The following is a 21,402-nucleotide window of genomic DNA, read 5'->3' on the forward strand; positions in this document are numbered from 1 at the left end:
TGCCTGTTACTTACCCTGCCTGTTACTTACCCTGCCTGTTACTTACCCTGCCTGTTACTTACCCTGCCTGTTACTTACCCTGCCTGTTACTTACCCTGCCTGTTACTTACCCTGCCTGTCCCTTACCCTGCCTGTCCCTTACCCTGCCTGTTACTTACCCTGCCTGTTACTTACCCTGCCTGTCCCTTACCCTGCCTGTTACTTACCCTGCCTGTTACTTACCCTGCCTGTCCCTTACCCTGCCTGTTACTTACCCTGCCTCTTACTTACCCTGCCTGTTACTTACCCTGCCTGTTACTTACCCTGCCTGTTACTTACCCTGCCTGTTACTTACCCTGACTGTCCCTTACCCTGCCTGTTACTTACCCTGCCTGTTACTTACCCTGACTGTCCCTTATCCTGCCTGTCCCTTACCCTGCCTGTTACTTACCCTGCCTGTTACTTACCCTGCCTGTTACTTACCCTGCCTGTTACTTACCCTGCCTGTTACTTACCCTGCCTGTTACTTACCCTGCCTGTTACTTACCCTGCCTGTTACTTACCCTGCCTGTTACTTACCCTGCCTGATACTTACCCTGACTGTCCCTTACCCTGCCTGTTACTTACCCTGCCTGTTACTTACCCTGCCTGTTACTTACCCTGCCTGTTACTTACCCTGCCTGTCCCTTACCCTGCCTGTTACTTACCCTGCCTGTTACTTACCCTGCCTGTTACTTACCCTGCCTGTTACTTACCCTGCCTGTTACTTACCCTGCCTGTTACTTACCCTGCCTGTTACTTACCCTGCCTGTTACTTACCCTGCCTGTTACTTACCATGCCTGTTACTTACCCTGACTGTCCCTTACCCTGCCTGTTACTTACCCTGCCTGTTACTTACCCTGCCTGTTACTTACCCTGCCTGTTACTTACCCTGCCTGTTACTTACCCTGCCTGTTACTTACCCTGCCTGTTACTTACCCTGCCTGTTACTTACCCTGCCTGTTACTTACCCTGCCTGTTACTTACCCTGCCTGTTACTTACCCTGCCTGTTACTTACCCTGCCTGTTACTTACCCTGCCTGTCCCTTACCCTGCCTGTTACTTACCCTGCCTGTTACTTACCCTGCCTGTTACTTACCCTGCCTGTTACTTACCCTGCCTGTTACTTACCCTGCCTGTTACTTACCCTGCCTGTTACTTACCCTGCCTGTTACTTACCCTGCCTGTCCCTTACCCTGCCTGTTACTTACCCTGCCTGTTACTTACCCTGCCTGTTACTTACCCTGCCTGTTACTTACCCTGCCTGTTACTTACCCTGCCTGTTACTTACCCTGCCTGTCCCTTACCCTGCCTGTCACTTACCCTGCCTGTTACTTACCCTGCCTGTTACTTACCCTGCCTGTTACTTACCCTGCCTGTTACTTACCCTGCCTGTTACTTACCCTGCCTGTTACTTATCCTGCCTGTTACTTACCCTGCCTCTCCCTTACCCTGCCTCTCCCTTACCCTGCCTCTCCCTTACCCTGCCTCTCCCTTACCCTGCCTCTCCCTTACCCTGCCTCTCCCTTACCCTGCCTCTCCCTTACCCTGCCTCTTCCTTACCCTGCCTGTTACTTACCCTGCCTGTTACTTACCCTGCCTGTTACTTACCCTGACTGTCCCTTACCCTGCCTGTTACTTACCCTGACTGTCCCTTACCCTGCCTGTTACTTACCCTGCCTGTTACTTACCCTGCCTGTTACTTACCCTGCCTGTTACTTACCCTGCCTGTTACTTACCCTGCCTGTTACTTACGCTGCCTGTTACCCTGCCTGTTACTTACCCTGCCTGTTACTTACCCTGCCTGTCCCTTACCCTGCCTGTTACTTACCCTGCCTGTTACTTACCCTGCCTGTTACTTACCCTGCCTGTTACTTACCCTGCCTGTTACTTACCCTGCCTGTTACTTACCCTGCCTGTTACTTACCCTGCCTGTTACTTATCCTGCCTGTTACTTACCCTGCCTGTCCCTTACCCTGCCTGTCCCTTACCCTGCCTGTCCCTTACCCTGCCTGTCCCTTACCCTGCCTGTCCCTTACCCTGCCTGTCCCTTATCCTGCCTGTTACTTACCCTGCCTGTTACTTACCCTGCCTGTTACTTACCCTGCCTGTTACTTACCCTGCCTGTTACTTACCCTGCCTGTTACTTACCCTGCCTGTTACTTACCCTGCCTGTTACTTACCCTGCCTGTTACTTACCCTGCCTGTTACTTACCCTGACTGTCCCTTACCCTGCCTGTTACTTACCCTGCCTGTTACTTACCCTGACTGTCCCTTACCCTGCCTGTTACTTACCCTGCCTGTTACTTACCCTGCCTGTTACTTACCCTGCCTGTTACTTACCCTGCCTGTTACTTACCCTGCCTGTTACTTACCCTGCCTGTTACTTATCCTGCCTGTTACTTACCCTGCCTGTTACTTACCCTGACTGTCCCTTACCCTGCCTGTTACTTACCCTGCCTGTTACTTACCCTGACTGTCCCTTACCCTGCCTGTTACTTACCCTGCCTGTTACTTACCCTGCCTGTTACTTACCCTGCCTGTTACTTACCCTGCCTGTTACTTACCCTGCCTGTTACTTACCCTGCCTGTTACTTATCCTGCCTGTTACTTACCCTGCCTGTCCCTTACCCTGCCTGTTACTTACCCTGCCTGTTACTTACCCTGCCTGTTACTTACCCTGCCTGTTACTTACCCTGCCTGTTACTTACCCTGCCTGTTACTTACCCTGCCTGTTACTTACCCTGCCTGTTACTTACCCTGCCTGTTACTTACCCTGCCTGTTACTTACCCTGCCTGTTACTTATCCTGCCTGTTACTTACCCTGCCTGTCCCTTACCCTGCCTGTTACTTACCCTGCCTGTTACTTACCCTGCCTGTTACTTACCCTGCCTGTTACTTACCCTGCCTGTTACTTACCCTGCCTGTTACTTACCCTGCCTGTTACTTACCCTGCCTGTTACTTATCCTGCCTGTTACTTACCCTGCCTGTCCCTTACCCTGCCTGTCCCTTACCCTGCCTGTCTCTTACCCTGCCTGTCCCTTATCCTGCCTGTCCCTTACCCTGCCTGTTACTTACCCTGCCTGTTACTTACCCTGCCTGTTACTTACCCTGCCTGTTACTTACCCTGCCTGTTACTTACCCTGCCTGTTACTTATCCTGCCTGTTACTTACCCTGCCTGTTACTTACCCTGACTGTCCCTTACCCTGCCTGTTACTTACCCTGCCTGTTACTTACCCTGACTGTTCCTTACCCTGCCTGTTACTTACCCTGCCTGTTACTTACCCTGCCTGTTACTTACCCTGCCTGTTACTTACCCTGCCTGTTACTTATCCTGCCTGTTACTTACCCTGCCTGTCCCTTACCCTGCCTGTTACTTACCCTGCCTGTTACTTACCCTGCCTGTTACTTACCCTGCCTGTTACTTACCCTGCCTGTTACTTACCCTGCCTGTTACTTACCCTGCCTGTTACTTACCCTGCCTGTTACTTACCCTGCCTGTTACTTACCCTGCCTGTTACTTACCCTGCCTGTTACTTATCCTGCCTGTTACTTACCCTGCCTGTCCCTTACCCTGCCTGTTACTTACCCTGCCTGTTACTTACCCTGCCTGTTACTTACCCTGCCTGTTACTTACCCTGCCTGTTACTTACCCTGCCTGTTACTTACCCTGCCTGTTACTTACCCTGCCTGTTCCTTATCCTGCCTGTTACTTACCCTGCCTGTCCCTTACCCTGCCTGTTACTTACCTGCCTGTCCCTTACCCTGCCTGTCCCTTACCCTGCCTGTCCCTTACCCTGCCTGTCCCTTACCCTCAGTGATCCTCGCCTTACAGCATGTATCAGTCACTACTTCAGTCAGTACTAAGAACATAAGAATGGAAGAACACTGCAGCAGGCCTACTGGCCCATACAAGACAGGCCCTTATCAAAACCACTCGTGTAGCTGTCCATCCTTTTCCCAAACTATCCAAGAATTTGCTTCAGTACCTCGAGTATTAATCAAACGCGTCCTTTTGACTCGTATATTTGTCCAGTGTGGAAGGAAGGCAAGGTAGGAGTCGTCCTAGGAAAGGTTGGAAGGAAGGGTAAAGGAGGTGAGTGAGTGGAGGCATATGGTTTTTATGACGACGTACTGTTGGAGAGTGAGCAGAGTAACATTCATGAAGGGATTCAGGGAAACCGGTTAGCCGGACTTGAGTCCTGGAGATGGGAAGTATAGCACCTTCATTCTGAAGGAGGCGTGTTGATATGTTGGAGTTTTTAACTGATGATGATGCCGCCGAGTCCTGGGACACAGGTCTTGGTCTTAGAGTGACTCGCCCAGTGATGTTGTATGTACCCAAGGTGTGGTTTTATCAGGTACACTGTACCCAGGGTGTGGCTTTATCAGGTACACTGTACCCAGGGTGTGGCTTTATCAGGTACACTGTACCCAGGGTGTGGTTTTATCAGGTACACTGTACCCAGCGTGTGGCTTTATCAGGTACACTGTACCCAGGGTGTGGTTTTATCAGGTACACTGTACCCAGGGTGTGGCTTTATCAGGTACACTGTACCCAGGGTGTGGCTTTATCAGGTACACTGTACCCAGGGTGTGGTTTTATCAGGTACACTGTACCCAGGGTGTGGCTTTATCAGGTACACTGTACCCAGGGTGTGGCTTTATCAGGTACACTGTACCCATGGTGTGGCTTTGTCAGGTACACTGTACCCAGGGTGTGGCTTTATCAGGTACACTGTACCCAGGGTGTGGCTTTATCAGGTACACTGTACCCAGGGTGTGGCTTTATCAGGTACACTGTACCCAGGGTGTGGTTTTATCAGGTACACTGTACCCAGGGTGTGGCTTTATCAGGTACACTGTACCCAGGGTGTGGCTTTATCAGGTACACTGTACCCAGGGTGTGGCTTTATCAGGTACACTGTACCCAGCGTGTGGCTTTATCAGGTACACTGTACCCAGGGTGTGGTTTTATCAGGTACACTGTACCCAGGGTGTGGCTTTATCAGGTACACTGTACCCAGGGTGTGGCTTTATCAGGTACACTGTACCCAGGGTGTGGCTTTATCAGGTACACTGTACCCAGGGTGTGGCTTTATCAGGTACACTGTACCCAGGGTGTGGCTTTATCAGGTACACTGTACCCAGGGTGTGGCTTTATCAGGTACACTGTACCCAGGGTGTGGTTTTATCAGGTACACTGTACCCAGGGTGTGGCTTTATCAGGTACACTGTACCCAGGGTGTGGTTTTATCAGGTACACTGTACCCAGGGTGTGGTTTTATCAGGTACACTGTACCCAGGGTGTGGCTTTATCAGGTACACTGTACCCAGGGTGTGGCTTTATCAGGTACACTGTACCCAGGGTGTGGTTTTATCAGGTACACTGTACCCAGGGTGTGGTTTTATCAGGTACACTGTACCCAGGGTGTGGCTTTATCAGGTACACTGTACCCAGGGTGTGGTTTTATCAGGTACACTGTACCCAGCGTGTGGCTTTATCAGGTACACTGTACCCAGGGTGTGGCTTTATCAGGTACACTGTACCCAGCGTGTGGCTTTATCAGGTACACTGTACCCAGGGTGTGGCTTTATCAGGTACACTGTACCCAGGGTGTGGCTTTATCAGGTACACTGTACCCAGCGTGTGGCTTTATCAGGTACACTGTACCCAGCGTGTGGCTTTATCAGGTACACTGTACCCAGCGTGTGGCTTTATCAGGTACACTGTACCCAGGGTGTGGCTTTATCAGGTACACTGTACCCAGGGTGTGGCTTTATCAGGTACACTGTACCCAGGGTGTGGCTTTATCAGGTACACTGTACCCAGGATGTGGCTTTATCAGGTACACTGTACCCAGGGTGTGGGTACAGTGTACCTGACTCCACCCCTCACCCAAGAACCCCCAGCCCTCACCGGACGCCCAGCCCTCACTCTAAAGTTCCCACCCTCACCCCAGACCCTAAGCCCTCACCCCAGAGTCCCAACCCTCACTGGACCCGCAGCCCTCACCGGACCCTCAGCCCTCACCGGACCCTTAGCCCTCACCCCAGACCTGCAGCTCTCATCCCAGTCCCCTAGCACCCACCCCAGAGCCCCAGCCCTCACCCTAGAGTCCTAGCCATCACCCGAGACCCCAGACATCACCCCAGACACTCAGCCATCACCCCAGACACTCAGCCATCACCCCAGACACTCAGCCATCACACCAGACCCCCAGCCATCACCCCAGACCCTCAGCCATCACACCAGACCCTCAGCCATCACACCAGACCCCCCAGCCATCACCCCAAACACCCAACCATCACACCAAACCCCCCAGCCATCACCCCAGACACTCAGCCATCACCCCAGACCCTCAGCCATCACCCCAGACCCTCAGCCATCACCCCAGACACTCAGCCATCACACCAGACCCTCAGCCATCACATCAGACACCCAGCCATCACACCAGACCCCCAGCCATCACCCCAGACACTCAGCCATCACCCCAGACCCCCAGCCATCACCCCAGACACTCAGCCATCACCCCAGACCCCCAGCCATCACCCCAGACACTCAGCCATCACATCAGACCCCCAGTCATCACCCCAGACACCCAGCCATCACACCAGACACCCAGCCATCACACCAGACCCCCCAGCCATCACCCCAGACACTCAGCCATCACACCAGACACCCAGCCATCACACCAAACCCCCCAGCCATCACCCCAGACACTCACCCATCACACCAGACCCCCAGCCATCACCCCAGACACTCAGCCATCACAACAGACCCCCAGCCATCACACCAGACCCCCAGCCATCACCCCAGACACTCAGCCATCACAACAGACACCCAGCCATCACACCAGACCTTCAGCCATCACACCAGACCCCCAGCCATCACACCAGACACTCAGCCATCACCCCAGACACTCAGCCATCACAACAGACACTCAGCCATCACCCCAGACACTCAGCCATCACACCAGACCCCCAGCCATCACCCCAGACACTCACCCATCACACCAGACCCCAGCCATCGTACCAGACACCCAGCCATCACACCAGACACCCAGCCATCACACCAGACACCCAGCCATCACCCCAGACACTCAGCCATCACACCAGACCCCCAGCCATCACACCAGACCCCCAGCCATCACACCAGACCCCCAGCCATCACACCAGACCCCCAGCCATCACACCAGACACCCAGCCATCACCCCAGACCCTCAGCCATCACCCCAGACACTCAGCCATCACAACAGACCCCCAGCCATCACACCAGACCCCCAGCCATCACCCCAGACACTCAGCCATCACAACAGACACCCAGCCATCACACCAGACCTTCAGCCATCACACCAGACCCCCAGCCATCACACCAGACACTCAGCCATCACACCAGACACTCAGCCATCACACCAGACCCCCAGCCATCACACCAGACCCTCAGCCATCACACCAGACCCTCAGCCATCACACCAGACCCCCCAGCCATCACCCCAAACACCCAACCATCACACCAAACCCCCCAGCCATCACCCCAGACACCCAGCCATCACACCAGACCCCCAGCCATCACCCCAGACCCTCAGCCATCACCCCAGACACTCAGCCATTACACCAGACCCTCAGCCATCACATCAGACACCCAGCCATCACACCAGACCCCCAGCCATCACCCCAGACACTCAGCCATCACCCCAGACCCCCAGCCATCACACCAGACACCCAGCCATCACACCAGACCTTCAGCCATCACACCAGACCTTCAGCCATCACACCAGACCCCCAGCCATCACACCAGACCCCCAGCCATCACCCCAGACACTCAGCCATCACCCCAGACACTCAGCCATCACACCAGACCCCCAGCCATCACCCCAGACCCTCAGCCGTCACACCAGACCCCCCAGCCATCACCCCAAATACCCAGCCATCACACCAAACCCCCCAACCATCACCCCAGACACTCAGCCATCACACCAGACACCCAGCCATCACACCAGACCCCCAGCCATCACCCCAGACCCTCAGCCATCACATCAGACACCCAGCCATCACAACAGACCCCCAGCCATCACACCAGACCCCCAGCCATCACCCCAGACACTCAGCCATCACCCCAGACACTCAGCCATCACCCCAGACACTCAGCCATCACACCAGACCCCCAGCCATCACCCCAGACACTCAGCCATCACACCAGACCCCCAGCCATCACCCCAGACACTCAGCCATCACCCCAGACCCCCAGCCATCACCCCAGACACTCAGCCATCACACCAGACACTCAGCCATCACACCAGACACCCAGCCATCACACCAGACCCCCAGCCATCACCCCAGACACTCAGCCATCACACCAGACACCCAGCCATCACCCCCAACCCCGCAGCCATCACCCCAGACACTCAGCCATCACACCAGACACCCAGCCATCACACCAGACACCCAGCCATCACTCCAGACACTCAGCCATCACTCCAGACACTCAGCCATCACACCAGACCCCCCAGCCATCACCCCAGACACTCAGCCATCACCCCAGACACCCAGCCATCACATCAGACACCCAGCCATCACACCAGACACCCAGCCATCACACCAGACACCCAGCCATCACCCCAGACACTCAGCCATCACCCCAGACACTCAGCCATCACACCAGACCCCCAGCCATCACCCCAGACACTCAGCCATCACCCCAGACACTCAGCCATCACACCAGACCCCCAGCCATCACCCCAGACACTCAGCCATCACACCAGACCCCCAGCCATCACCCCAGACACTCAGCCATCACACCAGACACCCAGCCATCACACCAGACCCCCCAGCCATCACCCCAGACACTCAGCCATCACACCAGACACCCAGCCATCACACCAAATCCCCCAGCCATCACCCCAGACACTCAGCCATCACACCAGACACCCAGCCATCACACCAGACCCCCAGCCATCACCCCAGACCCTCAGCCATCACCCCAGACACTCAGCCATCACACCAGACCCCCCAGCCATCACCCCAGACACTCAGCCATCACCCCAGACCCCCAGCCATCACCCCAGACACTCAGCCATCACCCCAGACCCCCAGCCATCACCCCAGACACTCAGCCATCACCCCAGACCCCATCCATCACCCCAGACACTCAGCCATCACACCAGACCCCCAGCCATCACCCCAGACACTCAGCCTTCACCCCAGACACTCAGCCATCACCCCAGACCCCCAGCCATCACCCCAGACACTCAGCCATCACACCAGACCCCCAGCCATCACCCCAGACACTCAGCCATCACACCAGACACCCAGCCATCACACCAGACCCCCCAGCCATCACCCCAGACACTCAGCCATCACACCAGACACCCAGCCATCACACCAACCCCCCCAGCCATCACCCCAGACACTCAGCCATCACACCAGACACCCAGCCATCACACCAGACCCCCAGCCATCACCCCAGACCCTCAGCCATCACCCCAGACACTCAACCATCACACCACACCCCCCAGCCATCACCCCAGACACTCAGCCATCACACCAGACCTCAGCCATCACCCCAGACACTCAGCCATCACCCCATACACTCAGCCATCACCCCAGACACTCAGCCATCACCCCAGACCCCATCCATCACCCCAGACACTCAGCCATCACACCAGACCCCCAGCCATCACCCCAGACACTCAGCCATCACCCCAGACACTCAGCCATCACCCCAGACCCCCAGCCATCACCCCAGACACTCAGCCATCACACCAGATCCCCAGCCATCACCCCAGACACTCAGCCATCACACCAGACACCCAGCCATCACACCAGACCCCCCGTCCATCACCCCAGACACTCAGCCATCACACCAGACACCCAGCCATCACACCAAACCCCCCAGCCATCACCCTAGACACTCAGCCATCACACCAGACACCCAGCCATCACACCAAAACCCCTAGCCATCACCCCAGACATTCAGCCATCACATCAGACACTCAGCCATCACCCCAGACACAGCCAGACCCCCAGCCATCATACCAGACACCCAGCCATCAAACCGACCCCCCAGCCATCACCCCAGACACTCAGCCATCACACCAGACTCCCAGCCATCACCCAAGACACTCAGCCATCATCTTTGGGTGGCAGGACAGAGGGTCGGCCAGTGGCTTTGGTGTGTCAATTCAATTGTTGTTGCAGGCTCTGGCAGCTGATGACTCGGTCTAACAAATGTTGCAGCTAATTCTTGTCTTCACCTTGTTTTATATTACCTTGGTGCCTGGGAGGAGGCGGTGGTTCCTGGACGGTGTTCTGGGAGGGTGCGGTGGTTCCAGGACGGTGTTCTGAGAGGGTGCGGTGGTTCCTGGATGGTGTTCTGGGAGGGTGCGGTGGTTCCAGGACGGTGTTCTGGGAGGGTGCGGTGGTTCCAGGACGGTGTTCTGGGATGGTCCGGTGGTTCCAGGACGGTGTTCTGGGAGGGTGCGGTGGTTCCAGGATTGTGTTCTGGGAGGGTGCGGTGGTTCCAGGACGGTGTTCTGGGATGGTCCGGTGGTTCCAGGACGGTGTTCTGGGAGGGTGCGGTGGTTCCAGGATGGTGTTCTGGGAGGGTGCGGTGGTTCCAGGACGGTGTTCTGGGAGGGTGCGGTGGTTCCAGGATGGTGTTCTGGGATGGTGCACTGGTTCCTTGACGGTGTTCTGGGAGGGTGCGGTGGTTCCAGGATGGTGTTCTGGGATGGTGCACTGGTTCCTTGACGGTGTTCTGGGAGGGGGCGGTGGTTCCTGGACGGTGTTCCGGGGGGTGGGGGTCGTGGATGTCCCCTCCCCTCCCCGACACTGGCGCCTGTTTTATTCCTTTCTTGTTGTTGTTATTGTTAGGGTTTATAGGGCTGCTGAGATCATCGTGTTTGCTGCTTGTGTGACTTGTTCATTGACTTTGTAGTTAGATCTGTGTCACAAAGCACCTTCCTAAGACTCTTGTTCACTTGTACTCCCCTCAGTTGTCTTTCTCACTCGCAAATCTTCTATAGACTGAGACATTTAATCATATCTCTGTATCATACTTTGCAGATGATACTAGAATCTGCTTGAGTGTGGCATTCATAGATGACGGCGAATCTTGAAGCTGATATAATGTTAGTATTCCAGTGGGCCACTGACAACTTGATGTTCAGTGAGAAAAAAATTCAGTTACTTTCCTCTGGTAAAAAAAAATTAGGAAATAAAAACTAGAACGGATTACATGAACTCAAATTATTCATCAAATCAATAGATTAATGTGAGAAAGAGTGATAATGTCAAAAGATCTTACAATCGAGGATCAAAATAATGTTATCACAGATGCGAGGAAAATGATAGGTTGGATAACTAGAACCTTCAAAGAATTCCAGTTTTTTTTCCTCTGTGCTGGAATATTGCTTTATACTAACAGACCCTTTTAAGACAGGTGAAATTGGAGAATTGAATAAACTACAGAATACCTACTGGGATAAATTCAGTCAAGCATCTAAACTTCCGAGAGTGCTGGAAGTCCTTTGAACTGTATTCCTTGGAATGTAGGCAAGAAAGATTTAATTAACATCTGGAAAATCTGGATGGACTGATCCCGAATCTGCACACTGAAGACACTCTATATAACGAGATTTGTCAGATGGTGCAAAATATCTTCACTGACAAGGGGACCAAAGCTTTTTAACATTCTACATACAGAATGGAAATTACCAGCAAAGCCCACAAGTTGTCGTCCAAAGGAACTTTATTAAGGTCCACAAGTTGGTTCCTGATCAGCCGGGCTGTGGTGGCCACGTTAGTCTGAATGCAGCCGGCACTGACAGCCTGATCAATCAGCTGGCTGAGTGGCTTACACACTGGCCTGGAGTTTTATGACTCACTCGCCATGGGTTCAACCCCTACCAGTACCGTGGTCTGATCAATCAGGCCAGCAACCAGGAGACCTGGTCTAGAACATGGCCATAGGGAATGTGACCCTTAAGACTGTACAGGTAATACAGTGCTGGAAAGAGGGGTGTGCAGTGGTAGAAGTTAGTCGAGGTGATGACGAGTACCTTTGATATATACCTTCGATGCGTTTAAATTACTGGGAACGTCTTAAGTCTTAAATATGTAGTCACTGGAGCGTAAGAAAGTTGCACGATAATGTATACCTGGAAAGTACTCTAGGGCCGGTCCCAAGTCTGCACACTACCATAACATACTGAAGTAAGAGATGCGAGGAAATGCAAAATAAACCCAGTGAAAAGCAGGGGAACGGTGGGCACAACAAGGGAACGCTGTATCAACATTCGTGGTCCCAGGTTATTCTACATCTTACCAGAAGATTTCAGAAACTGCTGAGACAAGTGTAGAAGTCTTCAAGAGGAAACTGACAAGTATATTCACCAGGTGCCAGATCAATCAGGCTGTGATGGATGTGAGGGGCAGCAGGCCTCCAGCAGAAATAGCCTGGTTAACCAGGCCCGCACCAGATGTGCCTGGCCCATTGCCGGGCTGCAGGAGTAGAAACGCTCTCGAAACTTATCAAAGGTATATCAAAGAGTTTCGAGTCTTCTCCTCGCGAGCCAGGCTCGTCTGGTGCTAGTCTGGTCAACCACGCTGTTGCTATTGGAGGCCTGCTGCTCCACATATCCATCACAGCCAGGTTGACCTGGACACCCAATAGTTTGGCTTCCAGCGGTAAAAGTCAAGTGTGAATCTGCATCTACGTTGGTGAGGAGATCAGTGTGTATAAGGGCATTGTAGATATTGGAAGTGAATCCTGAGTGCTCTCTGATAGCTAAGACAGCCTGTTAATATATGGTTAACAGTTCAAGCCATCTCGCAGGCTTAGAAATCTTAAAGTATGTTATCCACGTGTGTGGCTAGCTAGTTTATACTGGGTGATTGTTATCTAACTTACACAGGGTGATTATTGCCTTGCTTACACAGGGTGATTGTTATCTAGCTTACACAGGGTGATTGTTATCTAGCTTACACAGGGTGATTATTGTCTTGCTTACACAGGGTGATTGTTAGCTAGCTTACACAGGGTGATTGTTATCTAGCTTACACAGGGTGATTATTGTCTTGCTTACACAGGGTGATTGTTATCTAGCTTACACAGGGTGATTGTTATCTAGCTTACACAGGGTGATTGTTATCTAGCTTACACAGGGTGATTATTGCCTTGCTTACACAGGGTGATTGTTATCTAGCTTACACAGGGTGATTATTGCCTTACACAGGGTGATTGTTATCTAGCTTACACAGGGTGATTGTTATCTAGCTTACACAGGGTGATTGTTATCTAGCTTACACAGGGTGATTGTTATCTAGCTTACACAGGGTGATTGTTATCTAGCTTACACAGGGTAATTGTTATCTAGCTTACACAGGGTGATTGTTATCTAGCTTACACAGTGATTGTTATCTAGCTTACACAGGGTGATTGTTATCTAGCTTACACAGGGTGATTGTTATCTAGCTTACACAGGGTGATTGTTATCTAGCTTACACATGGTGATTGTTATCTGGCTTACACAGGGTGATTGTTATCTAGCTTACACATGGTGATTGTTATCTAGCTTACACAGGGTAATTGTTATCTAGCTTACACAGGGTAATTGTTATCTAGCTTACACAGGGTGATTGTTATCTAGCTTACACAGGGTGATTGTTATCTAGCTTACACAGGGTAATTGTTATCTAGCTTACACAGGGTGATTGTTATCTAGCTTACACAGGGTGATTGTTATCTAGCTTACACAGGGTAATTGTTATCTAGCTTACACAGGGTAATTGTTATCTAGCTTACACAGGGTAATTGTTATCTAGCTTACACAGGGTGATTGTTATCTAGCTTACACATGGTGATTGTTATCTAGCTTACACAGGGTAATTGTTATCTAGCTTACACAGGGTGATTGTTATCTAGCTTACACAGGGTGATTATCTGGCTTACACAGGGTGATTGTTATCTAGCTTACACAGGGTGATTGTTATCTGGCTTACACAGGGTGATTGTTATCTAGCTTACACAGGGTGATTGTTATCTAGCTTACACAGGGTAATTGTTATCTAGCTTACACAGGGTAATTGTTATCTAGCTTACACAGGGTGATTGTTATCTGGCTTACACATGGTGATTGTTATCTAGCTTACACAGGGTAATTGTTATCTAGCTTACACAGGGTGATTGTTATCTAGCTTACACAGGGTGATTGTTATCTAGCTTACACAGGGTAATTGTTATCTAGCTTACACAGGGTGATTGTTATCTAGCTTACACAGGGTAATTGTTATCTAGCTTACACAGGGTAATTGTTATCTAGCTTACACATGGTGATTGTTATCTAGCTTACACAGTGATTGTTATCTAGCTTACACATGGTGATTGTTATCTAGCTTACACAGGGTGATTGTTATCTAGCTTACACAGGGTAATTGTTATCTAGCTTACACAGGGTAATTGTTATCTAGCTTACACAGGGTGATTGTTATCTGGCTTACACAGGGTGATTGTTATCTAGCTTACACAGGGTAATTGTTATCTAGCTTACACAGGGTGATTGTTATCTAGCTTACACAGGGTGATTGTTATCTAGCTTACACAGGGTAATTGTTATCTAGCTTACACAGGGTGATTGTTATCTAGCTTACACAGGGTAATTGTTATCTAGCTTACACAGGGTAATTGTTATCTAGCTTACACATGGTGATTGTTATCTAGCTTACACAGGGTAATTGTTATCTAGCTTACACAGGGTAATTGTTATCTAGCTTACACAGGGTAATTGTTATCTAGCTTACACAGGGTAATTGTTATCTAGCTTACACATGGTGATTGTTATCTAGCTTACACAGTGATTGTTATCTAGCTTACACATGGTGATTGTTATCTAGCTTACACAGGGTAATTGTTATCTAGCTTACACAGGGTAATTGTTATCTAGCTTACACAGGGTGATTGTTATCTAGCTTACACATGGTGATTGTTATCTAGCTTACACATGGTGGTTGTTATCTAGCTTACACATGGTGATTGTTATCTAGCTTACACAGGGTAATTGTTATCTAGCTTACACATGGTGATTGTTATCTAGCTTACACATGGTGATTGTTATCTAGCTTACACAGGGTGGTTGTTATCTAGCTTACACATGGTGATTGTTATCTGGCTTACACAGGGTGATTGTTATCTAGCTTACACAGGGTGATTGTTATCTAGCTTACACAGGGTAATTGTTATCTAGCTTACACAGGGTAATTGTTATCTAGCTTACACATGGTGATTGTTATCTAGCTTACACATGGTGATTGTTATCTAGCTTACACAGGGTGATTGTTATCTAGCTTACACATGGTGATTGCTATCTAGCTTACACATGGTGATTGTTATCTAGCTTACACATGGTGATTGTTATCTAGCTTACACAGGGTAATTGTTATCTAGCTTACACAGGGTGATTGTTATCTAGCTTACTCAGGGTAATTGTTATCTAGCTTACACAGGGTGATTGTTATCTAGCTTACACATGGTGATTGTTATCTAGCTTACACAGGGTGATTGTTATCTAGCTTACACAGGGTGATTATCTAGCTTACACAGGGTGATTGTTATCTAGCTTACACAGGGTGATTGTTATCTAGCTTACACAGTGATTGTTATCTAGCTTACACAGGGTGATTGTTATCTAGCTTACACATGGTGATTGTTATCTAGCTTACACAGGGTGATTGTTATCTAGCTTACACAGGGTGATTGTTATCTAGCTTACACAGGGTGATTGTTATGTAGCTTACACAGGGTGATTGTTATCTAGCTTACACAGGGTGATTGTTATCTAGCTTACACAGTGATTGTTATCTAGCTTACACAGGGTGATTGTTATCTAGCTTACACAGGGTGATTGTTATCTAGCTTACACAGGGTGATTGTTATCTAGCTTACACAGGGTGATTGTTATCTAGCTTACACAGTGATTGTTATCTAGCTTACACAGGGTGATTGTTATCTAGCTTACACAGTGATTGTTATCTAGCTTACACAGGGTGATTGTTATCTAGCTTACACAGGGTGATTGTTATCTAGCTTACACAGTGATTGTTATCTAGCTTACACAGGGTGATTGTTATCTAGCTTACACAGGGTGATTGTTATCTAGCTTACACAGTGATTGTTATCTAGCTTACACAGGGTGATTGTTATCTAGCTTACACATGGTGATATCTAGCTTACACAGTGATTGTTATCTAGCTTACACAGTGATTGTTATCTAGCTTACACAGGGTGATTGTTATCTAGCTTACACAGTGATTGTTATCTAGCTTACACAGGGTGATTGTTATCTAGCTTACACATGGTGATTGTTATCTAGCTTACACAGTGATTATCTAGCTTACACAGTGATTGTTATCTAGCTTACACAGTGATTGTTATCTAGCTTACACAGGGTGATTGTTATCTAGCTTACACAGGGTGATTGTTATCTAGCTTACACATGGTGATTGTTATCTAGCTTACACAGGGTGATTGTTATCTAGCTTACACAGGGTGATTGTTATCTAGCTTACACAGTGATTGTTATCTAGCTTACACAGTGATTGTTATCTAGCTTACACATGGTGATTGTTATCTAGCTTACACAGTGATTGTTATCTAGCTTACACAGGGTAATTGTTATCTAGCTTACACAGGGTGATTGTTATCTAGCTTACACATGGTGATTGTTATCTAGCTTACACAGGGTGATTGTTATCTAGCTTACACAGGGTAATTGTTATCTAGCTTACACAGGGTAATTGTTATCTAGCTTACACAGGGTGATTGTTATCTAGCTTACACAGGGTGATTGTTATCTAGCTTACACAGGGTAATTGTTATCTAGCTTACACAGGGTGATTGTTATCTAGCTTACACAGGGTGATTGTTATCTAGCTTACACAGGGTGATTGTTATCTAGCTTACACAGGGTAATTGTTATCTAGCTTACACAGGGTGATTGTTATCTAGCTTACACAGGGTGATTGTTATCTAGCTTACACAGGGTGATTGTTATCTAGCTTACACAGGGTGATTGTTATCTAGCTTACACAGTGATTGTTATCTAGCTTACACAGGGTGATTGTTATCTAGCTTACACAGTGATTGTTATCTAGCTTACACAGTGATTGTTATCTAGCTTACACAGGGTGGTTGTTATCATAGTTCTGGTTGTCTAGCTTATTATTGTTCTTGGGGTTGAAATTGCGAGTTGTATTCAGTTCGTAGTAATATTATTAGTGTTGTATTTATGGGGAAGCACTAAACTCATAGGGGTCTTACAGTTTCTGGGAATTTGGAGGTATTCAAGTTCGATCCAGGGAAGTGGAAGCTAGCTCTAATTCCCTAGATCAGGAGCCCCTCACCAGCATCAGGGAACCTCTGAAGGGTACGACTTGAACAAACATCTGGCATGTAAGACGCATTGAATTTTTTCTCTTTATTTTGTTCATTTCAGGTTTGAGCAAGAACTTCATTTTGTCGCCTTGCAACGTGACAGTGGTGACAGGGGAGGCACTGCGACTTTCGTGCCAAATCGACTCTCAGCCCAATGCCTCACTCACCTGGACCCACGAACAGCAACGTCTACCTCAAGATGACAGGTGAGTGCACACACTTAATGTACTGGATTACACACACACACACAAACACACACACACACAAACACACACACACACACACACACACACACACACACACACACACACACACACACACACACACACACACACACACACACACACACACACACACACACATAAGGAATCATTCAGGACCCTGTACACCGTGTACGTTAGGCCCATATTGGAGTATGCGGCACCAGTTTGGAACCCACACCTAGCCAAGCACGTGAAGAAACTAGAGAAAGTGCAAAGGTTTGCAACAAGACTAGTCCCAGAGCTAAGAGGTATGTCCTACGAGGAGAGGTTAAGGGAAATCAACCTGACGACACTGGAGGACAGGAGAGATAAGGGGGACGTGATAACGACATACAAAATACTGAGAGGAATTGACAAGGTGGACAAAGACAGGATGTTCCAGAGATTGGACACAGTAACAAGGGGACACAGTTGGAAGCTGAAGACACAGATGAATCACAGGGATGTTAGGAAGTATTTCTTCAGCCACAGAGTAGTCAGTAAGTGGAATAGTTTGGGAAGCGATGTAGTGGAGGCAGGATCCATACATAGCTTTAAGCAGAGGTATGATAAAGCTCACGGCTCAGGGAGAGTGACCTAGTAGCGATCAGTGAAGAGGCGGGGCCAGGAGCTCGGACTCGACCCCCGCAACCTCAACTAGGTGAGTACATACACATACACTCACATACACATTCACTCACATACACACACTCACATACACATACACTCACACATACACTCACATACACATACACTCACATACACATACACTCACATACACATACACTCACACATACACTCACATACACATACACTCACATACACATACACTCACATACACATACACTCACATACACATACACTCACATACACACACACACACACATACACACACATACACACATACACACACATACACACATACACATACGCATACATACACACACACATACACACACATACACACACACACACACACACACACACACACACACACACACATACACACACACATACACACACACACACACACACACACACACACACACACACACACACACACACACACACACACACACACACACACACACACACACACACACACACACACACACACAGGCCAAACTATAAAAGGGGGGACTACACAGGTATGAGAAACTTCCTGCAGGAGGTTCAGTGGGACAGAGAAATGGTAGGAAAATCAGTAAACGAGATGATGGAATATGTGGCAACAAAGTGCAAGGAGGCAGAGGAAAGGTTTGTTCCCAAGGGAAACAGAAATAATAGGAAGACCAAAACGAGTCCTTGGTTTACCCGAAAGTGTAGGGAGGCAAAAACTAAGTGCAACAGAGAATGGAAAAGGTACAGGAGGCATAGGACCCAGGAAAACAAGGAGATTAGTAGAAGAGCCAGAAACGAGTATGCACAGATAAGGAGGGAGGCCCAGCGACAGTATGAAAACGACATAGCATCGAAAGTCAAATCTGACCCAAAACTGCTGTATAGCCACATTAGGAGGAAGACAACAGTCAAGGACCAGGTGATAAGGCTGAGGAAAGAAGGTGGAGAACTCACAAGAAACGATCAAGAGGTATGTGAGGAGCTCAACACGAGATTTAAGGAAGTATTTACAGTAGAGACAGGAAGGACTCTGGGGGGACAGACCAGATGGGGACACCAGCAAGGAATACACCAACAAGTGTTGGACGACATACATACAGATGAGTAGGAGGTGAAGAAACTGCTAAGGGACATCGATACCTCAAAGGCAATGGGACCGGACAACATCTCCCCGTGGGTCCTTAGAGAGGGAGCAGATATGTTGTGTGTGCCACTTACCACAATCTTCAACACGTCCCTGGAAACTGGGCAACTACCTGAGGTTTGGAAGACGGCAAATGTAGTTCCCATTTTTAAAAAAGGAGACAGAAAAGAGGCACTAAACTATAGACCTGTGTCATTGACGTGTATAGTATGCAAAATTATGGAGAAGATTATCAGGAGGAGAGTGGTGGAGCACCTGGAATGGAACAAGAGTATAAATGCCAACCAGCACAGATTCACGGAAGGCAAATCCTGTGTCACAAACCTTCTGGAGTTTTATGATAAAATAACAGAAGTAAGACACGAGAGAGAGGGGTGGGTTGATTGCATCTTCTTGGACTGCAAGAAGGCCTTTGACACAGTTCCTCACAAGAGATTAGTGCAGAAGCTAGAGCATCAGGCGCATATAACAGGAAGGGCACTGCAATGGATCAGAGAATACCTGACAGGGAGGCAACAACGAGTCATGGTACGTAATGATGTATCACAGTGGGCACCTGTGACGAGCGGGGTCCCACAGGGGTCGGTCCTAGGACGAGTGCTATTTTTGGTATATGTGAACGACATGATGGAAGGGTTAGACTCAGAAGTGTCCCTGTTTGCAGATGATGTGAAGTTAATGAGGAGAATTAAATCTGATGAGGACCAGGCAGGACTTCAAAGAGACCTGGACAGACTGGACACCTGGTCCAGCAAATGGCTTCTCGAATTTAATCCTGCCAAATGCAAAGTCATGAAGATAGGGGAAGGGCACAGAAGACCACAGACAGAGTGTAGGCTAGGTGGCCAAAGACTGCAAACCTCACTCAAGGAGAAAGATCTTGGGGTGAGTTTAACACCGAGCATGTCTCCGGAAGCACACATCAATCAGATAACTGCTGCAGCATATGGGCGCCTGGCAAACCTGAGAACAGCATTCCGATACCTTAGTAAGGAATCGTTCAAGACACTGTACACCGTGTATGTCAGGCCCATACTGGAGTATGCAGCACCTGTTTGGAACCCGCACTTGATAAAGCACGTCAAGAAACTAGAGAAAGTACAAAGGTTTGCCACAAGGTTAGTTCCAGAGCTAAGGGGAATGTCCTATGAAGAAAGATTAAGGGAAATCGGCCTGACGACACTGGAGGACAGGAGGGTCAGGGGAGACATGATAACGACATATAAAATACTGCGTGGAATAGACAAGGTGGACAAAGACAGGATGTTCCAGGGAGGGGACACAGAAACAAGAGGCCACAATTGGAAGTTGAAGACACAAATGAGTCAGAGAGATATTAGGAAGTATTTCTTCAGTCATAGAGTTGTAAGGCAGTGGAATAGCCTAGAAAATGACGTAGTGGAGGCAGGAACCATACACAGTTTTAAGACGAGGTTTGATAAAGCTCATGGAGTGGGGAGAAAGAGGGCCCAGTAGCAACCGGTGAAGAGGCGGGGCCAGGAGCTAAGACTCGACCCCTGCAACCACAAATAGGTGAGTACACACACACACACACACACACACACACACACACACACACACACACACACACACACACACACACACACACATATTCTTGGACTGCAAGAAGGCGTTTGACACAGTTCCACACAAGAGATTGGTGCAAAAACTGGAGGACCAAGCAGGGATAACAGGAAAGGCACTACAATGGATCAGGGAATACTTGTCAGGAAGACAGCAGCGAGTCATGGTACGTGGCGAGGTGTCAGAGTGGGCACCTGTGACCAGCGGGGTCCCACAGGGGTCAGTCCTAGGACCAGTGCTGTTTCTGGTATTTGTGAACGACATGACGGAAGGAATAGACTCTGAGGTGTCCCTGTTTGCAGATGACGTGAAGTTGATGAGAAGAATTCATTCGATCAAAGACCAGGCAGAACTACAAA

General features: G+C 49.3%; 1 protein-coding gene across 2 annotated transcripts in view; it reads left to right on the forward strand.

Moving 5' to 3' along the window:
- LOC128698710 (protogenin) overlaps window positions 1-21,402 on the forward strand; it is an 865,689-nt gene that overhangs the window by 662,314 nt on the left and 181,973 nt on the right. For both annotated transcript variants that reach the window (XM_070097691.1, XM_070097692.1), the window contains one exon: window positions 17,514-17,658. In XM_070097691.1, coding sequence (XP_069953792.1) covers window positions 17,514-17,658 — 145 coding nt within the window. The remainder of the gene's footprint in view (window positions 1-17,513; window positions 17,659-21,402) is intronic.

The sequence above is a fragment of the Cherax quadricarinatus genome, chromosome 59, assembly GCF_038502225.1.
Source record: "Cherax quadricarinatus isolate ZL_2023a chromosome 59, ASM3850222v1, whole genome shotgun sequence".
Classification (NCBI taxonomy): Eukaryota; Metazoa; Arthropoda; class Malacostraca; order Decapoda; family Parastacidae; genus Cherax; species Cherax quadricarinatus.